Source organism: Bubalus kerabau, chromosome 3, assembly GCF_029407905.1.
Source record: "Bubalus kerabau isolate K-KA32 ecotype Philippines breed swamp buffalo chromosome 3, PCC_UOA_SB_1v2, whole genome shotgun sequence".
In the NCBI taxonomy this organism is placed as follows: Eukaryota; Metazoa; Chordata; class Mammalia; order Artiodactyla; family Bovidae; genus Bubalus; species Bubalus kerabau.
Genome location: NC_073626.1, coordinates 130,309,020 through 130,335,170, shown reverse-complemented (window position 1 = coordinate 130,335,170; position 26,151 = coordinate 130,309,020). Strand labels below are relative to the sequence as shown.

Here is a 26,151-nt window from a genome sequence, read left to right as displayed (position 1 = left end):
CTGAAAGTAAAATTAATTACTATAGTTTGTCTCAGAAGCATTTGGGAGAAAAATCACATGGGCTGGGTGATGTGAGCTGTGATAACATTCCAGTGAGAAGTAAAGGATCTACATTCTTTCTGCTTACTTTTTTGGGAGAAGGTTTTATGAGCCCCTGTCTATGTGTGCCTTCCAAGTGAGAGGAGAATCTGACAACTGCATACATGTAATAGAGGCAAATTCCCTACTAGATGCTTCACAGAAAGGCAATGTGTCACATGATTGATATCCTTGACATAATCTAAGATGGAGGAATGAAAGCTATCATATTTTCTTCCCAAATATTAACACATCATGATAACATTGGAAGAGGAACCTAGATTTGTAGACTGTAATTGTCCCTGATATAGAATTTGATAGGGCATAGCTCGGGAGAAGTAGGGCTTACTCTGACAATGGGGCCCTGGAACTCAGGGATCTGAGTTCAATCATTCTTCTACCAGTGTTAGCAAGACTCAAACGTGTACATATGACCTCACAGCAGATATCCTGTTATACAAATAACATCAGTTCGTTCAGTTCAGTTGCTCAGTCGTGTCCGACTCTTTGCAACCCCATGAATCGCAGCACTCCAGGCTTCCCTGTCCATCACCAGCTCCCAGAATTCACTCAAACTCATGTCCATTGAGTCGGTGATATCCAACCATCTCATCCTCTGACGTCCCCTTCTCCTCCTGCCCACAATCCCTCGCAGCATCAGGATCTTTTCTAATGAGTCAACTTTTCACATGAGGTGGCCAAAGTATTGGAGTTTCAGCTTTAGCATCAGTCCTTCCAATGAACACCCAGGACTGATCTCCTTTAGCATGGACTGGTTGGACCTCCTTGCAGTCCAAGGGACTTTCAAGAGTCTTCTCCAACACCACAGTTCAAAAGCATCAATTCTTCAGTGCTCAGCTTTCTCACAGTCCAACTCTCACATCCATACATAACCACTGGAAAAACCATAGCCTTGACTAGATGGACCTTTGTTGGCAAAGTAATGTCTCTGCTTTTAAATATGCTGTCTAGGTTGGTCATAACTTTCCTTCCAAGGAGTAAGAATCTTTTAATTTCATGGCTGCAATCAACATCTGCAGTGATTTTGGAGCCCCCAAAAATCAAGTCTGACACTGTTTCCACTGTTTCCCCATCTATTTGCCACGAAGTGATGGGACCAGATGCCATGATCTGAGTTTTCTGAATGTTGACTTTTAAGCCAACTTTTTCACTCTCCTCTTTCACTTTCATCAAGAGGCTCTTTAGTTCCTCTTCACTTTCTGCCATAAGGGTGGTGTCATCTGCAAGTCTGAAGTTACTGATATTTCTCCCGGCAATCTTGATTCCAGCTTGTGCTTCTTCCAGTCCAGCATTTCTCATGATGTACTCTGTGTATAGGTTAAATAAGCAGGGTGACAATATACAGCCTTGACATACTCCTTTTCCTATTTGGAATCAGTCTGTTGTTCCATGTTCAGTTCTAACTGTAGCTTCCTGACCTGCATACAGGTTTCTCAAGAGGCAGGTCAGAGGGTCTGGTATTTCCATCTTTCAGAATTTTCCACAGTTTATTGTGATCCACACTGTCAAAGGCTTTGGCATAGTCAATAAAGCAGAAATAGATGTTTTTCTGGAACTCTCTTGCTTTTTCGATGATCCAGAGGACGTTGGCATTTTGATCTCTGGTTCCTCTGCCTTTTCTAAAATCAGCTTGAACATCTGGAAGTTCACAGTTCATGTACTGCTGAAGCCTGGTTTGCAGAATTTTGAGCATTACTTTGCTAGTGTGTGAGATGAGTGCAATTGTGCAGTAGTTTGAGCATTCTTTGGAATTGCCTTTCTTTGGGATTGGAATGAAAACTGACCTTTTCCAGTCCTGTGGCCACTGCTGAGTTTTCCAAATTTGCTGGCATATTGAGTCAGCACTTTCACAGCATCGTCTTTCAGGATTTGAAATAGTTCAACTGGAATTCCATCACCTCCACTAGCTTTGTTCATAGTGATGCTTTCTAAGGCCCATTTGACTTCAGATTTCAGCATGTCTGGCTCTAGGTGAGTGATCACACCATCGTGATTATCTGAGTCATGAACCTCTTTTTTGTACAGTTCTCCTGTGTATTCTTGCCATCTCTTCTTAATAGCTTCTGCTTCTGTTAGGCCCATACCATTTCTGTCCTTTATTGAGCCCATCTTTGCATGAAATATTCCTTTGGTATCTCTAATTTTCTTGAAGAGGTCTCTAGTCTTTCCTTAGGTTCTGATTAATAGACAACATTGTTATAAAATACACTATAGATTCTCTGTCATTAAAATGTCTACAAATGACAAATACTGGAGAGGATGTGAAGAAAAGAGAACCCTCCTGTGCTGTTGCGGGAACATAAATTGGTGTAGCCACTATGGAAAACAGTATGGAGGTTACTTAAAAAGTTAAAAATATAGCTACCATATGATCCATCTATCCCACTCCTAGGAATCAATTCAATTCAGTCATTCAGTTGTGTCCGACTCTTGGCAACCCCACAAACTGCAGCATGCCAGTCCTCCTTGTCCATCACTAACTCCCGGAGTTTACTCGAACTCATGTCCCGACAGTGATGCCATCCAACCATCCCATCCTCTGTCGTTCCCTTCTCCTCCTGCCTTCAATCTTTCCCAGCATCAGGGTCTTTTCCAGTGAGTCAGGTCTTCATATCAGGTGGCCAAAATATTGGAGTTTCAGCTTCAACATCAGTCCTTCCAATGAATATTCAGGACTGATTTCCTTTAGGATGGGCTGGTTTATTTTCCTTGTAGTACAAGGGACTCTCAAGAGTCTTCCCCAACACCACAGTTCAAAAGCATAAATCTTCTGGAAAAACCATAGCTTTGGCTAGACAGACCTTTGTTGGCAAAGTAATGTCTCTGCTTTTTAATATGCTGTCTAGGTTGGTCATAAGATTTCTTCCAAGGAGCAAGCATCATTTAATTTCATGACTTCATTCAGCATCTGCAGTGATTTTCAAGCCCCCCAAAATAAAGTCTGTCACTGTTTCCATTGTTTCTCCATCTATTTCCCATAAAGTCATGGGACCATATATCATGATCTTAGTTTCCTAGGAGTATATCTGGAGAAAATCATAGTTCAAAAAGATACATTCACCCCAATGTTCACTGCAGCACCATTCACAATAGCCAAGATGTGAAAGCAACCTAAATATGTTCATTTTGTGATACATATATGCAATGAATATTACTCAGCCAAAAAAAGAATGAAATAATACCATTTGCAGCAACATGGATGAACGTAGGGATTATCATACTAACTGAGGCATGTTAGAAAGGCCAAGACAAGTACCTTATGATATCACTTACATGTGGAATCTAAACTATGATGCAATAGAACTTATTTACAAAACAGAAACAGACTCAAAGACATAGAAAACAAGCTTATGGTTACCAATAGGGAAAGGAGGAAAAGGGATAAATTAGGAATTTGGGATTAATATATATACCACTAAATATAAAATATATAAATAACAAAGACCTACTGTACAGCACCTGGAACTATATTCAATATCCTGTAATAAACCATAATGGAAAAGGTTATGAAAATGAATATGTTATAACTGAATCACATTGCTGTATACCAGAAAGTAACACAAAGTTGTAAATCACTGATTACTTCAATTTGAAAAATAGACCTTAGATTCAGATATCCTATTTAACAATAATGATGCTCATATTGCTTCTGGGCAACTGAAGTTAAGAGTTTTCACTTTCCAGGTTTTTTTCCAACTACTTAGTGGTGAGGTGGTGATTATGACACAGGTTCCTTTCTCCCCACACAGCCTTGAAGGTGAATCTTCAAGGCTGGATAGCTCCAGTTGTTTGAGAGACTTCCCCAACACCTACCTCTCTTGAGCCAGTGCAGCCAGTCTAATGTCATCATTATGGCCAGTCTGTCTTCTTTTATATTTATATGAGCAAACTGGCTGCATCCTTGGAAGGGGTTTGGCTTATCTGAAGCAGAGGTTGCCTCATAGAAATAGTTCAAGGTGCATTTTTTCCCTAGCAAATACTTAATCTGTTTCAATTTCATAAATTAAACAACATCATTGGATTTCTCTTATAAATGCTGACATTCACTTTAATGCTACTATGCTGTAATTTCATACAGATTCTCTATTCCGGAGACCACAGATAAGTAGAGATTAACCTGAAAATAAATGTTAAATGGGGCAACTGAGTGAATTTTAGAATCACCTCTCAGGCCATTAGAAGTCAAGTATTTGAGGAATTACTAAAACTTGATTTTGTGTTTTTTTGTTGTCCTCAAGTTCAAAAAAGATCTCTTTAAGATAATTTCAACATTATGTGTATTTTTTGTGTTTTCAATCACTTAAATGATATTGTCAAAGGAGAATAATTGATAGTCATAGATTTCTAGTTATCAGCAACTTAAAAAACAAAAACTACCTACCTGATATATTGCATCCTGAGTCAAAGAGTGACAAATTTTTTTGAAGTTAATGAATAACATAACTTATCAACAGTATGCTAAACAAAGCTTAAGATCAAAAGAGGAAATCTTTCTTATAATTTATACTAGTGATGGGAAAAAAAAAGTCAGATCCTAAGTTTTCAGTCATTTAATTCCACCTCCACTGTTCTAGTATATATCCACTGTTGATTGACATTGTCTCCTAACAGGGTTTCCAACCATCTGTCCAGCAACCACCCACCTACAGACAGGTCTAGGCTATGGAGTAACTTCAGAGCTACCTTCAGAGTAACAGCTCTAAAATAGTTGTTCTCAAACATTAGGGTGCATCAGAGTCTCCTAGAGGATTTTTAAAAACTGAATGATTGAGGCCTTCTTTCCTGAGTTTCTGATTCTGTGGGTTTGGATGAGACTAGGGCATTTTCATTTCTAACAAATTTATAGGGGATATTAATTGGACTGGCCCCTGAAACAAACATTCAGAATGACTCCTCTAAAACATAAGTCTGGCCATGTCACTACTCTGCAAAAGGTCATTCTCTCCTGCCTCAAGTGATGTGTTGATAAATGTGCAAAATCTGGCTGTTCAGGGTATAATACATACACATAGATACACACACACACATCTCTGTACATGGATGTGTGTGTGGGAGCATGAATGTCTTCAGATATTATGTTATTTTACTGATATAAGTGATGTGCAGTTTACAAATAATAATAAAATATACAATAAACTATATTATAAATTCCATAAACCAACTGATTTTTGTAGACTGCTTTTGTGGATTTTTCACTGAACTATTTTATCCATAATTACATACAGTCTCTGTCACATATTTATCTTTTTCCCTTAATTTTTTAAACAACACTTGACAGGCTGAAGGCAACAGGCTTCAAGCCAAACTTGCCCTGCAAGATGTAGTTTTTCCAATCTCTGGTCTAGAGAATCAACAAAGAAATACATCAACCCCTGATTTATAGGACTTGCCAATATCTATGATATAAATATTCCCACCATGATGAATTTCAAAGTATCAAAGCGATGTCACTCAACTTGGAGTTGGGAAGAGAGGCACTGTAGCAATCAAATAGACTGTATCTCTACCACACAGATACAACAGAAGTAAATAACCTCAAATACATATAGATAGATGGAAATAGATATATTAAAGTAATTAGGAATAAATGAATTTAGTACCTTTTAAAAATACTTTGATGGATTGTAAGTTTATATAACTGAACCTTTCATAATGACTGCATGATGGCTTGTAAGTTTCTGAGTCACCACTATATTTGCCAAAACATTTTCTCCAGGCTCACAGCTCAGACTCTCTCCCTGGGCTCCTTCATGGTCAGCTACCTGGACTTAGATGGAGGTGAGGAGATGCTCAAACATGAGATTTGTCAAGGTCCCACATCTTCTCACTTGCTGATTCGCTTACTGATTTTCTTACTGATCCTGAGCAAGGAGTGCAAGGGTTTGTAGGGACAGAAAACTCACCTCATAGTCAATGTCCAAGGCATCTGCCTCACCCTTGGTGCGGAAGTGCTGTGTGTGCCTGTCCACAGTGAAATTCACGTGTTTGCCAACTCGCTCCAGGAGGACAGAATGCCAGTGCTGGTCATCCAGTAGGCTCCCCAGGGTGGCCGAGGGTGGGCTGCTGCTGAGACGAGGTTTGCTGTCATCTGTAAAGGGAACAGGAAGAAAAGATGGCATCTGTGCCCCCAGGGCAGCCTGCAGTGCTATAAATAGAATATTCTGCAAGCAAGGCCAACTCTCTCTATCCAAAGTAAAAGATGATTCTCTCTCTACAGACCCAGAACTGTCCTGGGCTTGGGATGGAATACCAACTTTTTCCCACAGATTCCAGGACCAAGTTCTCCATCAACTGACATCTACACTCCCTTTTAGACATGAAAGAACATGTTTCTAGGTCTGGTGCAATTACATAATAAGAGAAATCAGATCTTGATAGCTGTATGAACAATATTGAAAATAGAACTCATCACATTTAGAAACAATGCATATTCTTTGTACTTGACTGGCTCTTGAAAGGAGAAAGTGAATCTTGAGTTGTACTTTAGCAGAAGAGTGAATGCTGGATAAGTAGAGGGAAGACAGTAGGGCCACTGAGTTAGGTAAATATGTAGGCAAAGGCAAGGAGAGGAAATGATCATTTTAGCTGCAATTTTCAATACCTACTCTATCGAGGGCATTTAAGTACAGATTGCATAATCTCCAAGTTCGATGCTCTAAGGCAAAATGATTATCTGCATTTATCAAATTACGAAGCTGAGGTCTGGTAAGGTTAAGCATTCCTAGGCAGAGATGTATCCAGGGCTCAAATTCAGATCCAGTCAGATTTTTGACTCTGATCCTGTCATGGGTCATTCAGCCCAAGCTGAGTTTGGAACACACCTCTTGGGAGGATGTGAGAGGTACATTTTTCAATCAAGTGCCTCTGGTTCCCCTTCTCTTCATCTCTCCTCCAGTTTTATGGTGTTCCTGCCTGTATCCTTCTGTCAAAAAGATTAGAGCTTTACTTTTTTTTTTCTTTCTTACAGAATGGCTCAAACTTGGCAAAATGAACAGTTCAATGCAACTAATTTTACTTATATATAAATCTTCCAATTTTTCAGTATTTTATGTATTCAGTACCCTTAGTAACTGAAAGCTAAATGTCTCTCTTGTCTCTCCCAAAATGTGTAGAACAGCTGCAGCAGCCTGCTCCACAGCGTGGCAATCAGGGGGCAGAAGCTGCCGTTTCCCCTGTGGGTTGCTCACACCCACCTCCATTATGGTCCCAAGTCACTGCTTCCTGCACAAAATAACACTTTGTTGCTTCCTATGGGGGTGGGGGGACAGTATCCAACTGATTGTAATTGAAAAATAAGAGCTGATGAGTTCATAGCTGACTTGAATTGATTTTTTCAATGACATATTGATTTGTTCCACATCTTTTGAGTTCTTACAATGTGTCAAATTATGCAGATACATTATTAGATCTTTTACTTTTTCTTCCTTCTCCCTTCGTTCCTTCCTTCCTCCTCCCTCTCTTCCTTTCCTTTTTCTATCCGTCCACCCATAAAATGGCATTGATAGCTATCTGTCTTGTTTACAGTGACAAATGCTGTACACAGGAGATAAACAGTTAAAAGGCACACTTCCCTCTCTGAAGGTTTTAATGTGGAGATACAATAAGTGAATTGATAAGAAGCATGCTGCTTGTATTAACAGCAGTTAAGACAAGGAACCAAGAAAATGTAGGGTAGGAAGCTGTGGATGTTACATTATAGAGAGGGGCCAGGCCTGAAATTTGGCCAGAACAAGGAGCATTGTTACCTAACCAGGAAAAGCACCTGCCAAGGGTAGGGGTTCAGGGTAACCCCATGGAGGAATTCCATGCAGCAGAGTGCTATGACCATGTGGGGTTGGCTGATACCACTTAGGATCAGTTGCTAGTGTGAGCTGATTTACAGCTTGTGTTTTACCTTTAAGAAATGGGAGCCACTGGAGAATTAATAAGTCAGGGATTACTGGCTCAGACTAATATTTTAAGAAGGTTATTTTGGCAGCTGTATGGGAATTTGATTAGAAGGCAAGGCTGGCAGGAAAACTGGCAGTCATGTGGATGGAGGATGAGGGGCATAGGCAAAGTGAGCACAAGAAGGGCAGATTTCCAGGTGGTGAGAGGCTGTTGACATGTGGTAGCCTAGAATGTCATTTGGATACTAGAGTGGACATAATAAAAGAAAGACTTATTGAGAAATGACTTTTAGGAAGTTTGCTCCAGCAAGTGGATGAAAAGCACTACCAGTCAAAACAAAAAATACTTGTGTCTGCCTCTCTCCCCCTCCCTCTTCTACACACACACACACACACACACACACAGAATCAACTTTTATTTATAAAATAAAACATGCCCAAGGACTAATGACTGATTGAAGGAGACTTACTGTGTCTTATAAACTATTAGTTCTAAGTTAATATACCCAAATAAATTTAATATTCGAGCCTTCACTTTAAATTTGATATGCCTTCCCTTTTCCTTAAAAAGCTATAAATGCATTTAAGAATTTACTAATATGTAAAGAACATTAAACATTTGAAACTGTAAAACCAATGAAAGTCACAAAAAGAAAAAGTAAAGGAATCATATCTTTTCCTCCTACTTATTTGTTATTGTGTGTTGTTTGGGTGGGTTTTAGTGATATTTTGATTTTTTTAATAGAGAAAAACATGGATTAAAATTAAATACTTTGATATTTTCTACACTTTTATTCCTGCTTCAAAAGATGAGTTTAATTATGAAGAGGTCAAACTGACTGTAATTTTAGTTTTTATTCTTTTTCTTTTCTTTATATATTTTAGAGTATAAATATTTTTGATATTAATAAACAAAACTAAACTTCATTAAAAGCATAATCCTCAACCTGCATGGATAACTATATGACTGATGTGTGAATTATTGAATATCTCCTGCATTACAAGTATATTTTTAATTTAAAAAATGGCTGACATGAACATATTTTACTCTCTCCATGAATCATTTTATGTTAATGCACAGAAATCTTTGTTTTGTTTTTAATCATTGTCATACCCAACTATTTTGCAACCCCCTGGGCTGTAGGTGCACCGGGTTCCTCTGTCCATAGGATTTCCCAGGCAAGAATACATGTATTGAAACAAATTGAGTGGAAATCAGTCCACTTTAACAGTTGGATAAACAGGAAATTCTGCTATTCATCAAGTAGGATGTTTCAAAATATGTCTATATGAGGTGTAACTATGAAGAAAAAAGGTTAGTCTTAGAAAAATTTCCATTTTACCTAGAAGTGTTCATTATTAGAAATTACGAAAAAACTTCATTCTCAAAAGATTATCAAACTCTTCATTCTGTAATATATACTTCAAGTCATATCTCAGTGGCAATTATGGTTCAACTACAACTTTTAACTAGTTTCCAGTTTATTAAGGCAAGATAAAAACACCTATGGGTAATTGTGGAGGACACAAAGAAAATAAAAATCCACAGATGGTGTCTTTTAGGCCAGAAACACATTAGAGGAAAAAAAATGAATTACTTATTAAATTAAAACTTGTTTTCATGTAGTTTGAGATAGTTAAAATGAAACTATGTAAATATTACTCAAGACCCTAAGGCATATGAAAAATTTTACAGGAAGTTTAAAATATCTGCAAAACATTTCTAACTTGCTCATCTCCTCATCCTCCCCTATCCCACCCCCACATACTATGGATAAGCATATCAAATTCTTCACCCTTGGAAGTAGCTTTTTTCTGGATCCTTAGCATGTATATTGTTGTGTTTTCACTTCAAAATCTCCTTTGATTAAATCACCATGCTTGGTCTTAACAGTTTAAATATGGATGGCACTTTACCTTTCACAATCTGTAGACTTCACATAGCTTGAGGAAATGAGAACATCAACTTTCTCTTTCAATATTGTATTTCAACAAAAAGTCACTCTTGGAAAGATTTGTTGTTGATGAGCTAGAGGGCCATTCACATGGAGGTCCCCAGTGCCTTCATCCACTTGCTCTTTAGGATTAACTTTCTCACATTTAGTTGTTCAGGCTATCAATGTTGGTATTCACTTGTAATTTTAAGCTTCTTTTCTGTTAAAGTGAGGTGAGCATTTTACATAGGTTGTTTTTGTTATTCCTGAACACAGCCTTACAAAAAGCTTCACCTCAATGAAGCCACAGGATATACCCAAGTTCACAAAGAATTAAGGTCATACCCTGAGCTATGACTCCAAAGCTAAATACTCTTACTACTTACTCCTATTGGAAAAATTGATACCTTCATTCCTTATGTTCTGGCCATCTGCCTCCCACCATACACACATGTGAGTTTATTTAGCTTACTAAGAATACCAGGAAAGAGATTTGATGGATCAGCAAGCAGAGAGTTGTGGAAAAGGAAAATGCAGCAACCCAAAGAGGGAAGGACATGATGTAAACGGTGAAGGCAAATTTCACCTCTCTAGTTTATCCAGGATTATACAGACGCCTGTTTAGCAAAATTCATGGCTGATGAATGTTCTCAAGTACTCAAATGAAGTCTTCTAAGAAAATAAAAACTAACAGGAAGCCATGTGATTACAGTGGACTTGACCCTCAAATCAGAGAAAATCCTTATGTATCACTAAAGAAATGTAATTCATGTCCTTAGTTCTTAAAAAAATGTTTCTAAATTTCATTCAATAAAACATTCTCTAGATTTAGGGGTCATTGTTCAATCTGACTCCTAAGTTGCATCTATATTTTGTGACTTCATTATCTTAAAAAAATATGGTTTTGATGATACATAGCTATCTACTTTTGGTTAATATTACAAAGTTAGAAAGTCAATCACAATAATTGTTTCACCAGGCTGGGACCTCCTTGAAAATCAGAACTGATGACCCCCAGTGCATAGCTAAGTGCTTAGCTTAATGTACTTGCTCAATGAATTCCTATACATTAATGACACAGTTTATATAAAATGGGGTGCCAAATTACCACACTGACACTTTGTCTGAAATCCCTGTCTTTCTTTCCTCTTCATAATAAAATCTCCAGCTAATTGAAGTTGGATCCAAGAAGACTTTCTGGACTCCTCTATCCCACCCTGGTCTCTCCATTCTAAAAATTTTAACACATGAACAGCAACTTCTTAATATTCAATACCTACTTGTTCAATGAAAGTTTATAACATTTTAATGATTAATGTCAGGACCTTGTGTTTGAGTTGGTGAGGGTTCTAATCTTGGGTCGATGGCTATCCAACTACATGATCTCTGTGACCCAGGGTAACCAACTGGATATCACTGATGATCAAAATGCTTGAATTTGAAAAAGCTAAAGTAAACATTCACTAGACTCCCTAGAGTAGGTGCAGAGTATTCAGTGATATCCAAGATATCTCTGTGAGTTGGTTATGCAGTCAGATGCTTTGCCTTTGAACCTATGCTTGGCTCCCGCAAGGAGAGTGTGCTCCACACATGTTTCTGCTATTTCAAGGTTCTCATTTTCCTATGACTGCCTTATTGCACAATCTGCCTCAGTTCAAAAGCACTGGACTCTTGTAAGGATGAATGACCTGCATGTGCGATTGATGTTTTGCTTAGTTTTTACCACAATTCCCCAGTCATGTAATGCATCTGCTCTTTGATTTTACCACCCGCATGTACGAGTTTGTGCTGTTGTAATTCTACAGAGGGCAAACTGCCACAGGTGATCTGAATGAGATGTGCAAAGAATGGAAAGAGGAATCTCTATTAACCTCCTTATGGATTAAGAGAAGAAATTTCTTTCGCATTAGTAGCTCTAGAAAAATCATCATTGTACCCTAAGAGAACAGTCAAAGGGGAAGGCCTAGTTTGACTGCAGCATTGAAATGGTCTTTTCAAGTCAACTGCCACAGAGGTAACTAAGTAATATGAATCAGAATATCAGCAAAGAGCATCACTTGTGAGGAACCACAGCACACCATGCATCTCCAAAGGCCCGCTTCTGTAGCTGTCCATGGTACTGAATCACTCCACTCAGGCTAAAACACTGAATTGTAAAGTCACAAATTAGAAAAGGAACACGCATTGGAGAACTGTCCCTACAGGGAACACTGCTGGAGTATCCACATAAGCTGGGAAGAGAGAAACTTCCTCCTTCACTGGCCCAACACTATTTTTAGCCCATTAACTTGAATTCTTAGATTCTTCCTCTCTCTCTTCATTTTTCTCTTTCTTGATTCATTTCTTTTAAAAAAGAAAACCAGAGGGGGAAAAAAAAGACCTTGATCATGGATAATATAAACTCTTTCCACTTTGAAGGTTGTGTGGAAACTTGGAAAGAACATAAATTTTATATAATATGTAAAATTTTTATATAAATAGCTAAGGAAAAGCGCTTGGAAAATACACCAAAATTAATAGAAGGATGACTGGGTTGTAGAACTTTGAGTGACTTTTTTCATCTTATTTATAATTTTTTTCTTCGAGTTTTCTAAAACTGACATATATTTTATAATCTGAAAATAAGTTTCAGATCATCAGATCAGATCAGATCAGTCGCTCAGTCATGTCTGACTCTTTGCGACCCCGTGAATCACAGCATGCCAGGCCTCCTTGTCCATCACCAAAAATAAGTTTAAAAGGCAGTAAATATGACTAGATTTTAACTGTGACTATACTGATTACTAGCTGCATCATTTGAGCAGCTGACATATATTCCTCCAGTTTAATATTCCATATAGGTAAATTGGAGCTAATGGCTATGTACATAATGGGCTGCTTTGAGGACTGGATAGGATACTGCACATTGTGGAGATCACAGGAGGAAGAGTAGGCCAGGCTTGTGGATGAGCAAGCCAAATGAGAAAAATGTGTATTTGTGTCAGGCTCTGATAGGTGAGATGAAAACCTCTTTTCCCAATAATTCAATTGGCCTGGAATACCTACTTCAGGTAGGTGTTCTCCTAGTTTCCAGAACTACAGCCATGATCACAATGTTATCTTGCCCTTGTGTAACCTATGTTACAGATTTTCTCTTATGGGCAAATCAAAGCTGTTACCATTCCCCTTTTCCCCTTAACTCAGTGCTTCAAAAGATTTGCTGGCTATGACAGAGAGTATGTTACATATCAGTATGTTATGCTGAGCTAACATCCTAATATATGTCAGTGTCTCTCCAGAGAAGAAACATAAAAAACTGTACTATTTAATAAGTATGCTGGGTAACTATTTAAAGGAGGTAAGTACAGGAAATATTCAATCATAGTAAACTCATGGAAATGAATAAATCCAAAAGCCGAAGAAAAATTCCAAACTTCGTAGAATACAGACTAAACATATTTTTACTACTAAATAATTCACTAAATGAGATTTCCCATTATCACCAACACAGTTAGAAATATGGGTTAAATGGAAATCTGGAAAGAGAATTGTTCTGTCTTCTTTATATCACAGCAGGAGAGGGTCTTCTTCATCTTAATAGACCCATTTCTTTCCAGGAAGACCAGCAAACTACAGGATGTGGGACATTCAGATATCGTTAGCTGAATAATAAGTAATATGAGGAGTTTCACTGTGTTTATTTACTGACACAGAAAATTCTCAGGTGGCATTAGTGGTTAAGAATCCACCTGCCAATGCAGGAGACGTAAGAGATAAAAGCTCTATCCCTAAGTCTAGAAGAGCCCCTAAAGTAGGAAGTGGCACCCCACTGCGGTATTCTTGCCTGGAAAATCCCATGGGCAGAGAAGACCAGCAGGCTATAGGCCGTGGGGCCACAAAGAGTCATACATGACTGAGCATGGCAGATTGGATCACAGAAAATTCATTTTGAATATTTTTAGTTTTCATGTTCATGCCCTGCTAGATAGTTATTAATAATATCCCAGGTTAGAAATATGTAAATTGAGGCTTGGAAGTTATGAACTTTCCCCCAAAGTAAATAGCTGGCACCTGTCTGCAAGTAAAATCTGTCACATGAGCACATTCTTTTCCTTTCCATCCTGCTTTACTGTGACTGAAACTGCTGTACATCATTGGGTTATGCTTGTTGGGGCAGAGGGGTAATGGCAATAACTTTATCCACAACCCACAATGCTCTGTGAATGACTTGTCACTGGGTGTTAGGGAGGAAGTTACTCCATCCATTCTCCTTTCATGAAAATTGAACACCAGTTAACAGACTGATATGTTTCTGCTGAATATGCCCATCTTTCATAGACTTCACTGATAAATTTCTCTAGGTATGTGGACAAAACTGATTAGGTGACTAGCGAATCCTCTTTAGCTCTCCTCTGGGTGAGACTCTAAAGATGCCTTTGATGTGTATTTAGTTTAGTACATTAGATATCAATTTAATGAGCTAAACTTGGGATCCAGAGGCTCCCTTGCTAGCACTGCCAATGTCCAACATAGAGGCTAAAGAGATGCTCAGAAATGCCTCAAAATAAGTATCTCCATTGCTTGGCTTTGGGGATGAGTTCACAATAATCTTCATTCTTATGCTAATTAGTAAAAGAATTTATTTCTAAATAATTATTATTAAAGGACAAAAAATTATCTGTGATATTTCTAGGCTTTCATGCAACATAAGCCTACAAACTGAATTCTGCTATGACTTTCTTTACTATTTAATTATTTTCCACAAGTATACTCTCCACCCCTTCCCCTAACACTAATAAATACCCAAAGGGAGGCAGAAACTCATTCTTACAGAATGCGGTCTCTTCCTTTTTCATCACCCTAACACTTTTTTCCTAGTTCCTTTTCTCCAGTAGAGCTTCTTGGTTTGCCTTTGCGAATTTGTGAGTTCTACTCCCTGCCTTCTGTACTTGGCTCATGCTTGCTTACAAAGTACCTTTTACATAAAGGAGGCTGACCATCTCTTAGTTGATTACCAAGAAATGCAGACCTGCCAGTAGTGAGGCAGGAACCATGGATGCCAACCCACAGCAGGAGGCCTGAGTCCTAAACAGATAGAAAGTAGGAGGGCATTTTGTACTAAATTTACTAGCATTTGACAAATACAGGGTTCACCCTAGCACAGCCTAGACACTTGATATAAACAAAAAACAAAACAGAGTTTCCTTTAATAAGACATGAGAATGCCCAGAAACTTAGATGCCATGCAGATGACCCCTTGTTCCCTCACAAAACAAACAAAAAGTAAAATGTATCTCCCCATATTCCCCCAGGAACTTAACTTTCATAAGTGTAACAAGTATAACAGATGGTGAGCAAGCCTTATTATATTGTAATATGTGTGCTTGTATGTGTGTTCAAACTTACTCTAGCTAAAGCTTGTTACTTAAAAAAAAAAAAAAAAAAAGTGAAATACATCGAAAAAGAAAGAAAGGAAGGAAGGAAGAAAAATTAACCTGTATCTCTTCCCTACCTACTAAAATTCCCTTGTTTAAAGAACGCTATTTATGGCTTAAACATTTAAAAATGTGGATTTTTCTTCTCCAATTTGGATAAGGAAAATATATCACTTTGACTGTGACACAGCAACTTCTAACTGACACACTAGGAGGATAACCTGCTTGAAAAGGAGCTCCCCGTAGCCCGACATGGCCAGGGACAGGGCAAAGCTTGACCCTACCCAAGTTGAGGTGCAGGGCGAGCCTTCCTCTCTGGAGCTCCAGGGTGATGTGGTCTCCCCGTTGTCCTTCTCCATGGAACAGGACCCCATCTCCTTGCATGCTCTTGAACTTCAGGGAAATCACATCTTTGAGAGTACTCATCAGCTTCTGATTGAACCTGTAGAGTAGGGAGCTTCGACCATCGAAGTCAGCAACGTCCGATTCTAGGCACAAAGAGAGAGAGGAAGGAAGATCAGTGCACATCCTCAAAATGTTCTCCCTCTTTCCTGTCTTAGCTGTTGTTCAATTAGTTGAAATATTCCTGACATCTATAGGGTACTGACTCAAGGGGAAACATATAGCCCAGACCCAGTGTAATTAGACTCAGGGGAAATATTCATTTAGAAGCAACCATCACATACTCAGAGTGAACTGATCATCTGTCTAGAAGTTAAGCCTCTCATTAGTGATAGTCAGCTTTTGCTTGAGGGGACAAGATGCGAATACCACAAGTACCTTTGTCAGGCTGTATTGTGTCAGATGCCTGGTTGTAATAGTCTCTCATGATTTATCCTCCTTATTAACTTGCTTCTGATAGTTAGAGTCATTTTCTCCCATCATCTCCAGTTCAAGGTCAGAGATGAAAAATATAGTTCATTATTTCAACCCTGACGGGAAAGTGCAGTTTTCCTAGACATGTGTTAAGAAAGAATCTGAGGTTTTACTTTAGGTTCCTTTAGGTTTCCTTTAGGTGTATGGTTTGAAGTAGTTATGTATGGATGTGAGAGTTGGACTGTAAAGAAAGCTGAGCATTGAAGAATTCATGCTTTTGAACTGTGGTATTGGAGAAGACTCTTGAAAGTCCCTTGGACTGCAAGGAGATCCAACCAGTCCATCCTAAGGGAAATCAGTCCTGAATATTCATTGGAAGGACTGATGCTGTAGCTGAAACTCTAATACTTTGGCCACCTGATGTGGCCAAAGAAGAACTAATTCATTGGAAAAGACCCTGATGCTGGGAAAGACTGAGGCAGGAGGAGAAGGAGACGACAGAGAATGAAATGGAGGTGCATCACCGACTTGATGGACATGAGTCTGAGCAAGCTCCGGGAGTTGGTGATGGACAGGGAAGCCTGGTGTGCTGCAGTCCATGGAGTTCCAAAGAGTTGTACACAATTGAGTGACTGAACTGAACTGAACTTAGGGTCACTGGAAAATAATATTCAGTAAAAGTAGATTTACTACTTGAACAGAGAGTGCAAATATCTTGCATCCTTATCACGCCTGCCTTATCTTATGCTGATGATATGTATCATTTTAGTTTTCATATAAAAATGAATATTCATTATTGTGAAAGCATAAAAGGAAGTCCTGGTAATTACAATTTAGATAAGCTTATGTAGCAGATATGAATAACCATATCTGAAAATTGTATGTCAAAAAGCTAATAGAAATTTTCTTTTCCTTTTTTTATTGATGCATAATTGATCTACAACATTATATTAGCTTCAAGTGTACAACACAATGATTGCTGCTGTTGCTACTGCTGCTGCTGCTGCTAAGTCACTTCAGTCGTGTCTGACTCTGTGTGACCCCATAGACGGCAGCCCACCAGGCTCCCCCATCCCTGGGATTCTCCAGGCAAGAACACTGGAGTGGGTTGCCATTTCCTTCTCCAATGCATGAAAGTGAAAAGTGAAAGTGAAGTCACTCATTCGTGTCCGACTCTTAGCGACCCCATGGACTACAGCCTAGCAGGCTCCTCCGCCCATAGGATTTTCCAGGCAAGAGTACTGGAGTGGGGTGCCACACAATGATTAGATATTTATATATATTGCAAAATCAGCAGCACAAAAAGTGTATTTAACTTTTGTATTTTACATAGTCACAGAATTTTTTTCTTGTGATGAGAACTTTTAAGAACTACTCTCTAAGCAGCTTTCAAATATGAGTCTTACCTCACCAAAGAATATAGAAAGATGGCAAATAAGCATCTGAAAAGATGCTCCACATCACACATCACCTGAGAAATGCAAATTAAAATAATGTGGCACTGTTAAACGTACGCCCATTAGAATGGCCTAACCCGGAAACACCGACACCACCTAATGCTGAGGTAGGAGGATGTGGAGCAATAGGGAGTCTCATTCATTGAGAGATGGGACACAGAACAGTACAGCCACCGTGGAAGACAGTTTGGTCGTTTCTTACAAAGCTAAATGTACTCTACTTATACCATCTAGCAATCTAACTCTGTTGTATTTACTCAAAAGAGTTGAAAACTTGAGTCCACACAAACACCTGCACACAGCTTCAGTTATAATTGCCAAATCTTATAAACAACCAAAATACACTTCACCAGGTGAATGGATAACTAAACTGTGGTGCATTGAGATAACAGAATACTGCATAGCACTAAAAGGAAATGAACTGTCAAGCCATGAAAAGAAAGAAACAAACAAAAACCTTAAATACATATTACTTAATGAAAAAATGTCAATCTGAAAATGCTACTCTATGAGTCCAGAAGCATGACATTCTAGGAAAAGCAAAACTATGGGACAGGAAAAAGATCAGTAGAGGCCAGGGGTTGATCAGAGGGAAAGAGGAATTGGCAGAGCACAGAGGATTTCTAGGACAGTGAAAATACAGATACTGAAATGATAAGATGCATGTTATTATATGTTACTCTAAACTTACAGAATATACAACACCAACAGTGAACTGTTGTAGAAGTCGGACCATCAAGAAACCAAGCACCACACTCGGAGAACTGGAGAATTCAGGTTTATTGTCCAAAAACCAAGCACCACGCTCAGAAATTTGGAGAAACCAGGTTCATTACTCCAGTGCACCCAAAGGAGTTAACTCTTCCAGCTCTGCGCCCAGAACAAAGGAGTTACAGAATTTTTATAGACAGTACATGACCCCAGACTTTAGTGGACAGTGCTGTTAATAGGCAAGTTCAAATTAGGGGTCTCATGCACACAGAAACAGCAGTTAGGACACAGCAGGGGGATGCCTGACCTTTACACAAACATGGTTAAGCAGGATTACAGGGGTTGAGTAATTGACAAGGGTGAATGATGTAAGTTTCAGCCCAGTAGCCCCAGGACCCATCTTCTGCCCTTGTGGCTGGCCCATAGTATTGGATATGCATTCAGAAGGCCATTGTCATCTTTCCAGTCTCCAATCTGTAGAGATCTGAGCTTTTTGGTGGGACCTCTGTCTTTATTAACTGGGACTCCCAACGATTCACCTTGGGCTAGGGGAAGGAGGAAAAGGGAGGGATGGATAGTCTCCAATACCATGCCCCCCACCAGTTGGCTGGTAAAATCAAATATGCGTTAGTCCCACAAATCCAATATAATCCTTCAGGAGCAGGCCAATGTCCTTCAGTAGACAAGTCATCCCATCAGGTCTTTAAATCAGGGAACCTTGCTAGAGGGTGAGGATTAGGCTCTGTAGAGTTTGGGCTTTCCCATGTGACTTTGCAAGGAGCTAGCTGAGTTACAGGGCACCCCACTCCAGTAATCTTGCCTGGAAAATATCATGGACGGAGGAGCCTGGTAGGCTGCAGTCGATGGTGTCGCGAAGAGTCAGACACGACTGAGCGACTTCACTTTCACTTTTCACTTTCATGCAATGGAGAAGGAAATGGCAACCCACTCCAGTGTTCATGCCTGGAGAATCCCAGGGACGGGAGAGCCTGGTGGGCTGCCGTCTATGGGGTTGCACAGAGTCGGACACGACTGAAGTGACTTAGCAGCACAGCAGCAGCTGAGTTACAGAAGCAGAGTGAGCATGAGGTTATTTCTAGCTGGGTGAAAGTTTTTAAATTTTCCTCTTCAGAACCATAATGTAAAATGTGGACTTTGGGTGATTGTTTTTTGTCAGTGTAGGTTCATCAGCTGTAATAAATGTACCACTTTGATAGGGACACTGATAATGGGGGAGGGGGACTTGTATTTGTGAGAGCCAGGGGTATACTGGAATTTTCTATACCTTCCTCTGTACTTTCCTTAATTCTGCTGTGAATGTAAATTTCTTTAAAAATAGCCTTTAAAATAAATAATAGTGATTCTTTGGAGGTGTTGTTATAGGTATTTTTATATTTTCTATTCTTTTATCATAAAAACTTTTACAAAAAATATTTTATTACTTTTGTAATAGGAGAATGTTAAGGCTGTTTAATTACAGTTTAAAACAGATCCATTATATACCATCTTATGTGGGTGGGATTGTGGTGAATGGGTGTATGAAGGGGGTGAAATTATTCTTATTTGAAATTAACTACTTGATAAAACTCAATCTTTTTATTATTCACCAAGCAATTAAAATCCTCACCTTGAGCATACACAGTAATAAATTAAGTTTTTGCCTTTTTTTTTTTTTTTGACCAAGGAGCTAGAAATATCCTTTGGAAAGCTGAAATTTTGAAATGAAAATAAAAATGAAACCATACTTTTCTGGTAATTAATTTTAAAATACAGTTTCATAATTTATTCCTATGGAATAAAGTGGTTCTAACCAAGGTTGCTAATACATCTGAGACCCAAAAATGAAATAGTCCAGAGACAGAGGGATTTTCACCAATCCTCAACTTTCTCAGACCCTCTCCCCCATCACCCCATCAATGCTTCTACCTCTGTCCTCTGAAAGCAGTCTCTACCAAAACCAAGTGGAGACTATAGACAGCAAGCTGGTATCAATCATAGAATAATAAGGATCATAATGTAGATAACAGCATGGATGTTAAACTGTGATGGCTGTAGCTTAACTGGGTCATGTTTGCAGCTCTATATCGTGAAGACTTGATATCCTCATCTATAAAATGGGGTAATTGCATCCTTCAGAGAAGACTGCTGTGAACATCAAATGTGCTTATCCATATAAAGTGATAATGTATACAAAGGGATGCCATCATATCTGGCATGTTACTTGTGTTAAATCCTAAAGAGGAATTAGGAGTATTAACAGCGTTTAGGATACATGGAGGACCTTGCATTCCTCCCCAGTCTACTCTTGTGGCTGACACCCCACTTTCTCACCTACAATAATGCTTTTCAATTTTTGAGTCAATGGTTTACTGCCCAGGGATGCAAGTTGGCCCCAAGTTTTCTGTTCTGCCATACTTCAAACTCTACTTGAAATTCTTTGTGTGCAGGTCTGCACCTGTGTCTTCCTGCTCTATTCTGAAACCTCCCCCTTGACTCTGCACCAGACTCTGGATTAGGAACTGAGTCCTTAGGAGCCTAGTGCTGAGTGAGGGGACATGGCACATACAACTGGTGAGCCATGACACTAATATGGCACATCGTGAGCTAAAATAGAAGGGTACGCCCACAGCTATGGGAACAGTATAAAGTTCAAACATTGTATATGACTCTGAGAGTGGGGTGATTTCTGATATGAATAAGCATGCATTTCTGAGTTACTATTGAAAAGACTTGCCTTGATCTAATTGTTTCATGAGAAATTTGGAAAACTTTCAAGAAGATATGCTCAAGTCGTTTATTAAGATTCCAGGAACAATCAGAAGGAAAGAGATATTGCCCTTCCCCACCCCTCACCCCCTGTTTCCCAGCCTTCATGCCACGTCTTATTGCCTGGAGGCCAAAACAGCCTGGAAGAGGGCCCAACAGTGATGGTAGTAATATTGCTGAGGGGAGAAGACTCTTCCTTTCTCCACTCCATGGCACTATCTCTTTTCCAATTCATCCCAGCATTCATGATCTGCAATTCAATCCTTCAAATATCTAGCTAATCTAGGGACTTTATCAATGCTATAAGTGGTGATGACATAGGTTACTTCTAAGAAAATATATCTTCATGTTGCCACGAGATCTTAAGAAAACTGAATTGATCAATAGGGCAGGAAAAAAGAAAATATTGTTGAAGTCTCACAGACCTGGGTTTCAAATCTGGTTTTGCTATTTACTAGCTAGGGGACTTGAGACAACTTTTTTGACTTCTCCAAGCTTCAAGGTCCTATTTGTACGATAGAGCTAAGAGAAACTTACTCTAAAAGGCTCTACAAGAATTATATAAATCATTCTTGGAAATGAAGAGTCACTCAATATTTTACTCCCTAATTCCATCATTAATCCAAAGCCAATGCTGCAGTGGTAAAGATCTGAAGCATGATGTGAAGAGGGTATGAAGAGCATGGTATAAAGGAAATCTGAGATTGGGGTTCAGTATGCCTCACATTGCATTGAGCAGACATTTATCCAAGCCTTCATCACTATCCATATTCTCACAATAGCCTTATAACTGCCCTGCTGGACTCAACCTCTGCAACCTCCCTTTGAACCATTCTGTCAATTTCCCATCCCATTTGCTAAAGCCCTTCAGTAAACCCCCTTTGCACAAAAATTAAATTCTACCTGTCTCAGGGCCATCTGGTCAAAGCTATGGTTTTTCCAGTAGTCATGTATGAATGTGAGAGTTGGACTATAAAGAAAGCTGAGTGCTGAAGAGTTGATGCCTTTGAACTGTAGTGTTGGAGAAGACTCCTGAGAGTCCCTTGGACTGCAAGGAGATCCAACCAGTCCATCCTAAAGGAGACCAGTCCTGGGTGTTCATTGGAAGGACTGATGTTGAAGCTGAAACTCCAATACTTTGGCCACCTGATGCAAAGAGATGATTCATTTGAAAAGACCTTGATGCTGGGAAAGATTGAGGGCAGAGGAGAAGGGGATAACAGAGGATAAGATGGATGGCATCACCGACTCAATGGACATGGGTTTGGGTAGACTCCGGGAGTTGGTGATGGACAGGGAGTCCTGGCGTGCTGCAGTTCACAGAGTCGCCAAGAGTCGGACATGACTGAGTGACTGAACTGAACGGTCTCTGTCCTCCTTTCTCCCCTCATCCACTACTTCTCCCCACAACCTTCATCCTACTCCAAGTCTGTGTGTTTGTGTGTGTGTGTGTGTGTGTGTGTGTGTGATATGCATGCATGTCTATATTGAAGGACATAGGAACATGTATAGAACACACACTCTGAGCCCTGTAATGCTCTAAATGCTTTTTGTGCTTGAATTTATTTAATCATATCAATCACCTATTGGTGATTGGGAAGAGTAAATAATAGGGAAGAACAAATCTGATGCCCTGTTAGATTTGTTTCTTTTACCTTTGCATTCTAGTGCTTTTGTTTTAAGAATGTTGGCTATAGCCTGACATATCCAGCATAAGTCCATTTTAAGGGTGTAACATCTTTCCATTCATACAGAGGTAAAAAGTTGCAAAACAGAGAATAACATTTGTCTTGGGGCTTCCCTGGTGGCTCAGAGGTTAAAGTGTCTGCCTGCAATGCAGGAGACCTGGGTTTGATCTCTGGGTCAGGAAGATCCCCTGGAGAAGGAAATGGCAACCCACTCCAATATTCTTGCCTGGAGAATCCCATGGGCAGAGGAGCCTGGTGGGCTACAGTCCACGGGGTCGCAAAGAGTCGGACATGACTGAGTGACTTCAAGATGGAGATTTAAAGGAACATCTTGACCTGACATATAGGACAGCTGCAAGAACATAGGATTCTGACAAAGTTTGCAACAACAAACCACACCTCTTCCTCACCTTGCCTTTTAAAATGCTTTTCAGTTCAATTCAATTGCTCAGTCATGTCCAACTCTTTGCAATCCCATGAATCATAGCACGCCAGGCTTCCCTGTCCATCACCAACTCCTGGAGTTTACTCAAACTCATGTCCATCGAGTCGGTGATGCCATCCAAACATCTCATCCTCTGTGGTCCCCTTCTCCTCCTGCCCTCAATCCCTCCCAGCATCAGGGTCTTTTCCAATAAGTCAACTCTTCACATCAGGTGGCCAAAGTATTGGAGTTTCAGCCTCAGCATCAGTCCTTCCAATGAACACCCAGGACTGGTCTCCTTTAGGATGGACTGGTTGGATCTCCTTGCAGTCCAAGGGACTCACAAGAATCTTCTCCAACACCATGGTTTAAAAGCATCAATTCTTCAGTGCTCAGCTTTCTTCACAGTCAAACTCTCACGTCCATACATGACTGTTGGAAAAACCATAGCCTTGACTAAACCTTTGTTGGCAAAGTACTATCTCTGCTTTTGAATATGCTATCTAGGTTGGTCATAACTTTCCTTCCAAGGAGCAAAAGTCTTTTAATTTCATGGCTGCAATCACCATCTGCAGTGATTCTGGAGCCCCCAGAAATAAAGTCTGACACTGTTTCCACTGTTTGCCCATCTATTTCCCATGAAGTGATGGGACCAGATACCATGATCTTAGTTTTCTGAATGTTGAGCTTTAAGCCAACATTTTCACTCTCCACTTTCACTTTCATCAAGAGGCTCTTTAGTTCCTCTTCACTTTCTGCCATAAGGGTGGTGTCATCTGCAAGTCTGAGGTTATTGATATTTCTCCCGGCAATCTTGACCCCAGTTTGTGCTTCTTCCAGCCCAGTGTTTCTCATGATGTACTCTGTGTATAAGTTAAATAAGCAGGGTGACAATATACAGCCTTGACGTACCCCTTTTCCTATTTGGAACCAGTCTGTTGTTCCATGTCCAGTTCTAACTGTTGCTTCCTGACCTGCATACAGGTTTCTCAAGAGGCAGGTCAGGTGGTCTGGTATTCCCATCTCTTTCAGAATTTTCCATGGTTTATTGTGATCCACACAGTCAAAGGATTTGGCATAGTCAATAAAGCAGAAATAGATGTTTTTCTGGAACTCTCTTGCTTTTTCGATGATCCAGCTTTACTGGAACATTTCAGGGAACTGGGAGGTTTCTGGGCACAAGCCACTCATCTCCTTGCATGTCCCTGATATACATCTTTCTCTGCTCCCGACTTCATCATTTCAGTTTGTTTGGCCTCACTGTGCATTAGGCACTTGAACATGTGTTCAGTAACACTATGAGGAACACATTATTTTTATTATTGCTATTTTACAAGTGAGGACACTATGGCACAAGGAACACGCAGTTAGTAAGTTGCAGAGCTGGAAATCCAAACAACCCAATGGGGCTTAGGCTTACTTTGCGTGTGCTGAGAACCTTCCTGAGTGCCGCCCCTCTCTGGCTGATGCTTTGACATGTGGCTCATTAGTCTGGTGCTTAGCCCTTCCCTTAGCAGCTTTCTCCCACAAGTTAGTCTTCCACTGAGCACACTGCCACTCTCTTTGATAATTCACCTCCCAACCAGATTTTGACACTTAGTTGCTTCCAGATGTGTTTACTCTGCTGTTCTCCAGCAGGACAGTCAATCCCTTGGCAAGAGGGTTCAGATGTGTATAAATCACCTCATTAATTCAGAACCCAGAATTTCATGTGAACGGATTTAGGGACCTAGTGCAGTACCTATGCCTGAGGGCAATGCTGTCAGTTGTCCCCTGACTTCCTCTCCTGTGACCTGCCCCCATTCTACAAGCCAGGCTACCCATTCACACTCAAAGAGTTTGTTTCTCTGGAGGCGCTCAGTCACGATTCCTGAGTTCTTCGCAAATGCTCTTTATAACAAAGATAAGAGGCCCCTGTTAGAGAGCTCAGAAGTGTGACAGGTTTTCCCTTAACACCACTGAAGACCGATGAGAGAAACACTTCGGCAGTCCAAGATAACTCAAATACCCTGAACCTTTGCAATATTAGTCAAGTCTCATGCAAAATGCACCAGCCATTTCAGAGATGGAGAAACCACATTAAAAAATGTGTTTAAGAAGGATTAGAGATTTCTCCACTGAAAAGCTAATAATTCCTCCAGACACAAGAGAATTAAGCATTCAGATTCCCAACTTCACTTGGCTACCACAGATATAACATATAAAAAAAAAAAGGCCCATCTTTTTACAGTGCTGCTCTTAAGAGCAGAGAAGGCAATGGCACCCCACTCCAGTACTCTTGCCTGGAAAATCCCATGGACAGAGGAGCCTGGTAGGCTGCAGTCCATGGGGTCGCTGAGGGTTGGACACGACTGAGCTACTTCACTTTCACTTTTCACTTTCATGCATTGGAGAAGGAAATGGCAACCCATTCCAGTGTTCTTGCCTGGAGAATCCCAGGGATGGGGGAGCCTGGTGGGCTGCCGTCTATGGGGTCACACAGAGTTGGACACGACTGAAGTGACTCAGCAGCAGCAGCTCTTAAGATAAACAATTCTATTATATACTGGACTTTCCTGAATAGATACTATGGTAACCACCTTGTCCTAATATTCTCCTTTGGTATTAATTTGCACCATGAGATCTAGTTATGAAGATCTATATCTTCATTCATGTTTTACACATGTCTTGAAGCAAGATGCTCTTTAACAATATGAAAAAAAAGAAACAGGAAAAAATGAAGAAAGCATTGAAAGATGCATAAAGGTTAGAGAAGGATCCTACTGGCAGATGAAGTGTGTGATCACCTCAGAGTATAGTTTTAAGAGCACTGAGAAAATAACTGACAAAACTAAGTATATCCTCTGCACTCTCTATCACAGCTTTTCTAAGCCACTCGTACAGATTTCTTCATTTGGATTAGCAATCCTTTCTCCAGGGGAAAAAGAAACTAATTAGCATATTTTGCCTAATT

General features: G+C 39.8%; 1 protein-coding gene across 2 annotated transcripts in view; it reads right to left on the bottom strand.

The window, feature by feature from the left end:
- CNTNAP5 (contactin associated protein family member 5) overlaps positions 1-26,151 on the bottom strand; it is a 1,047,625-nt gene that overhangs the window by 541,070 nt on the left and 480,404 nt on the right. For both annotated transcript variants that reach the window (XM_055572939.1, XM_055572940.1), the window contains exons 5-6: positions 15,621-15,824; positions 6,003-6,187 (exon numbers count right to left, since the gene is read on the bottom strand). In XM_055572939.1, the coding sequence (XP_055428914.1) occupies positions 6,003-6,187; positions 15,621-15,824 (389 nt within the window). The remainder of the gene's footprint in view (positions 1-6,002; positions 6,188-15,620; positions 15,825-26,151) is intronic.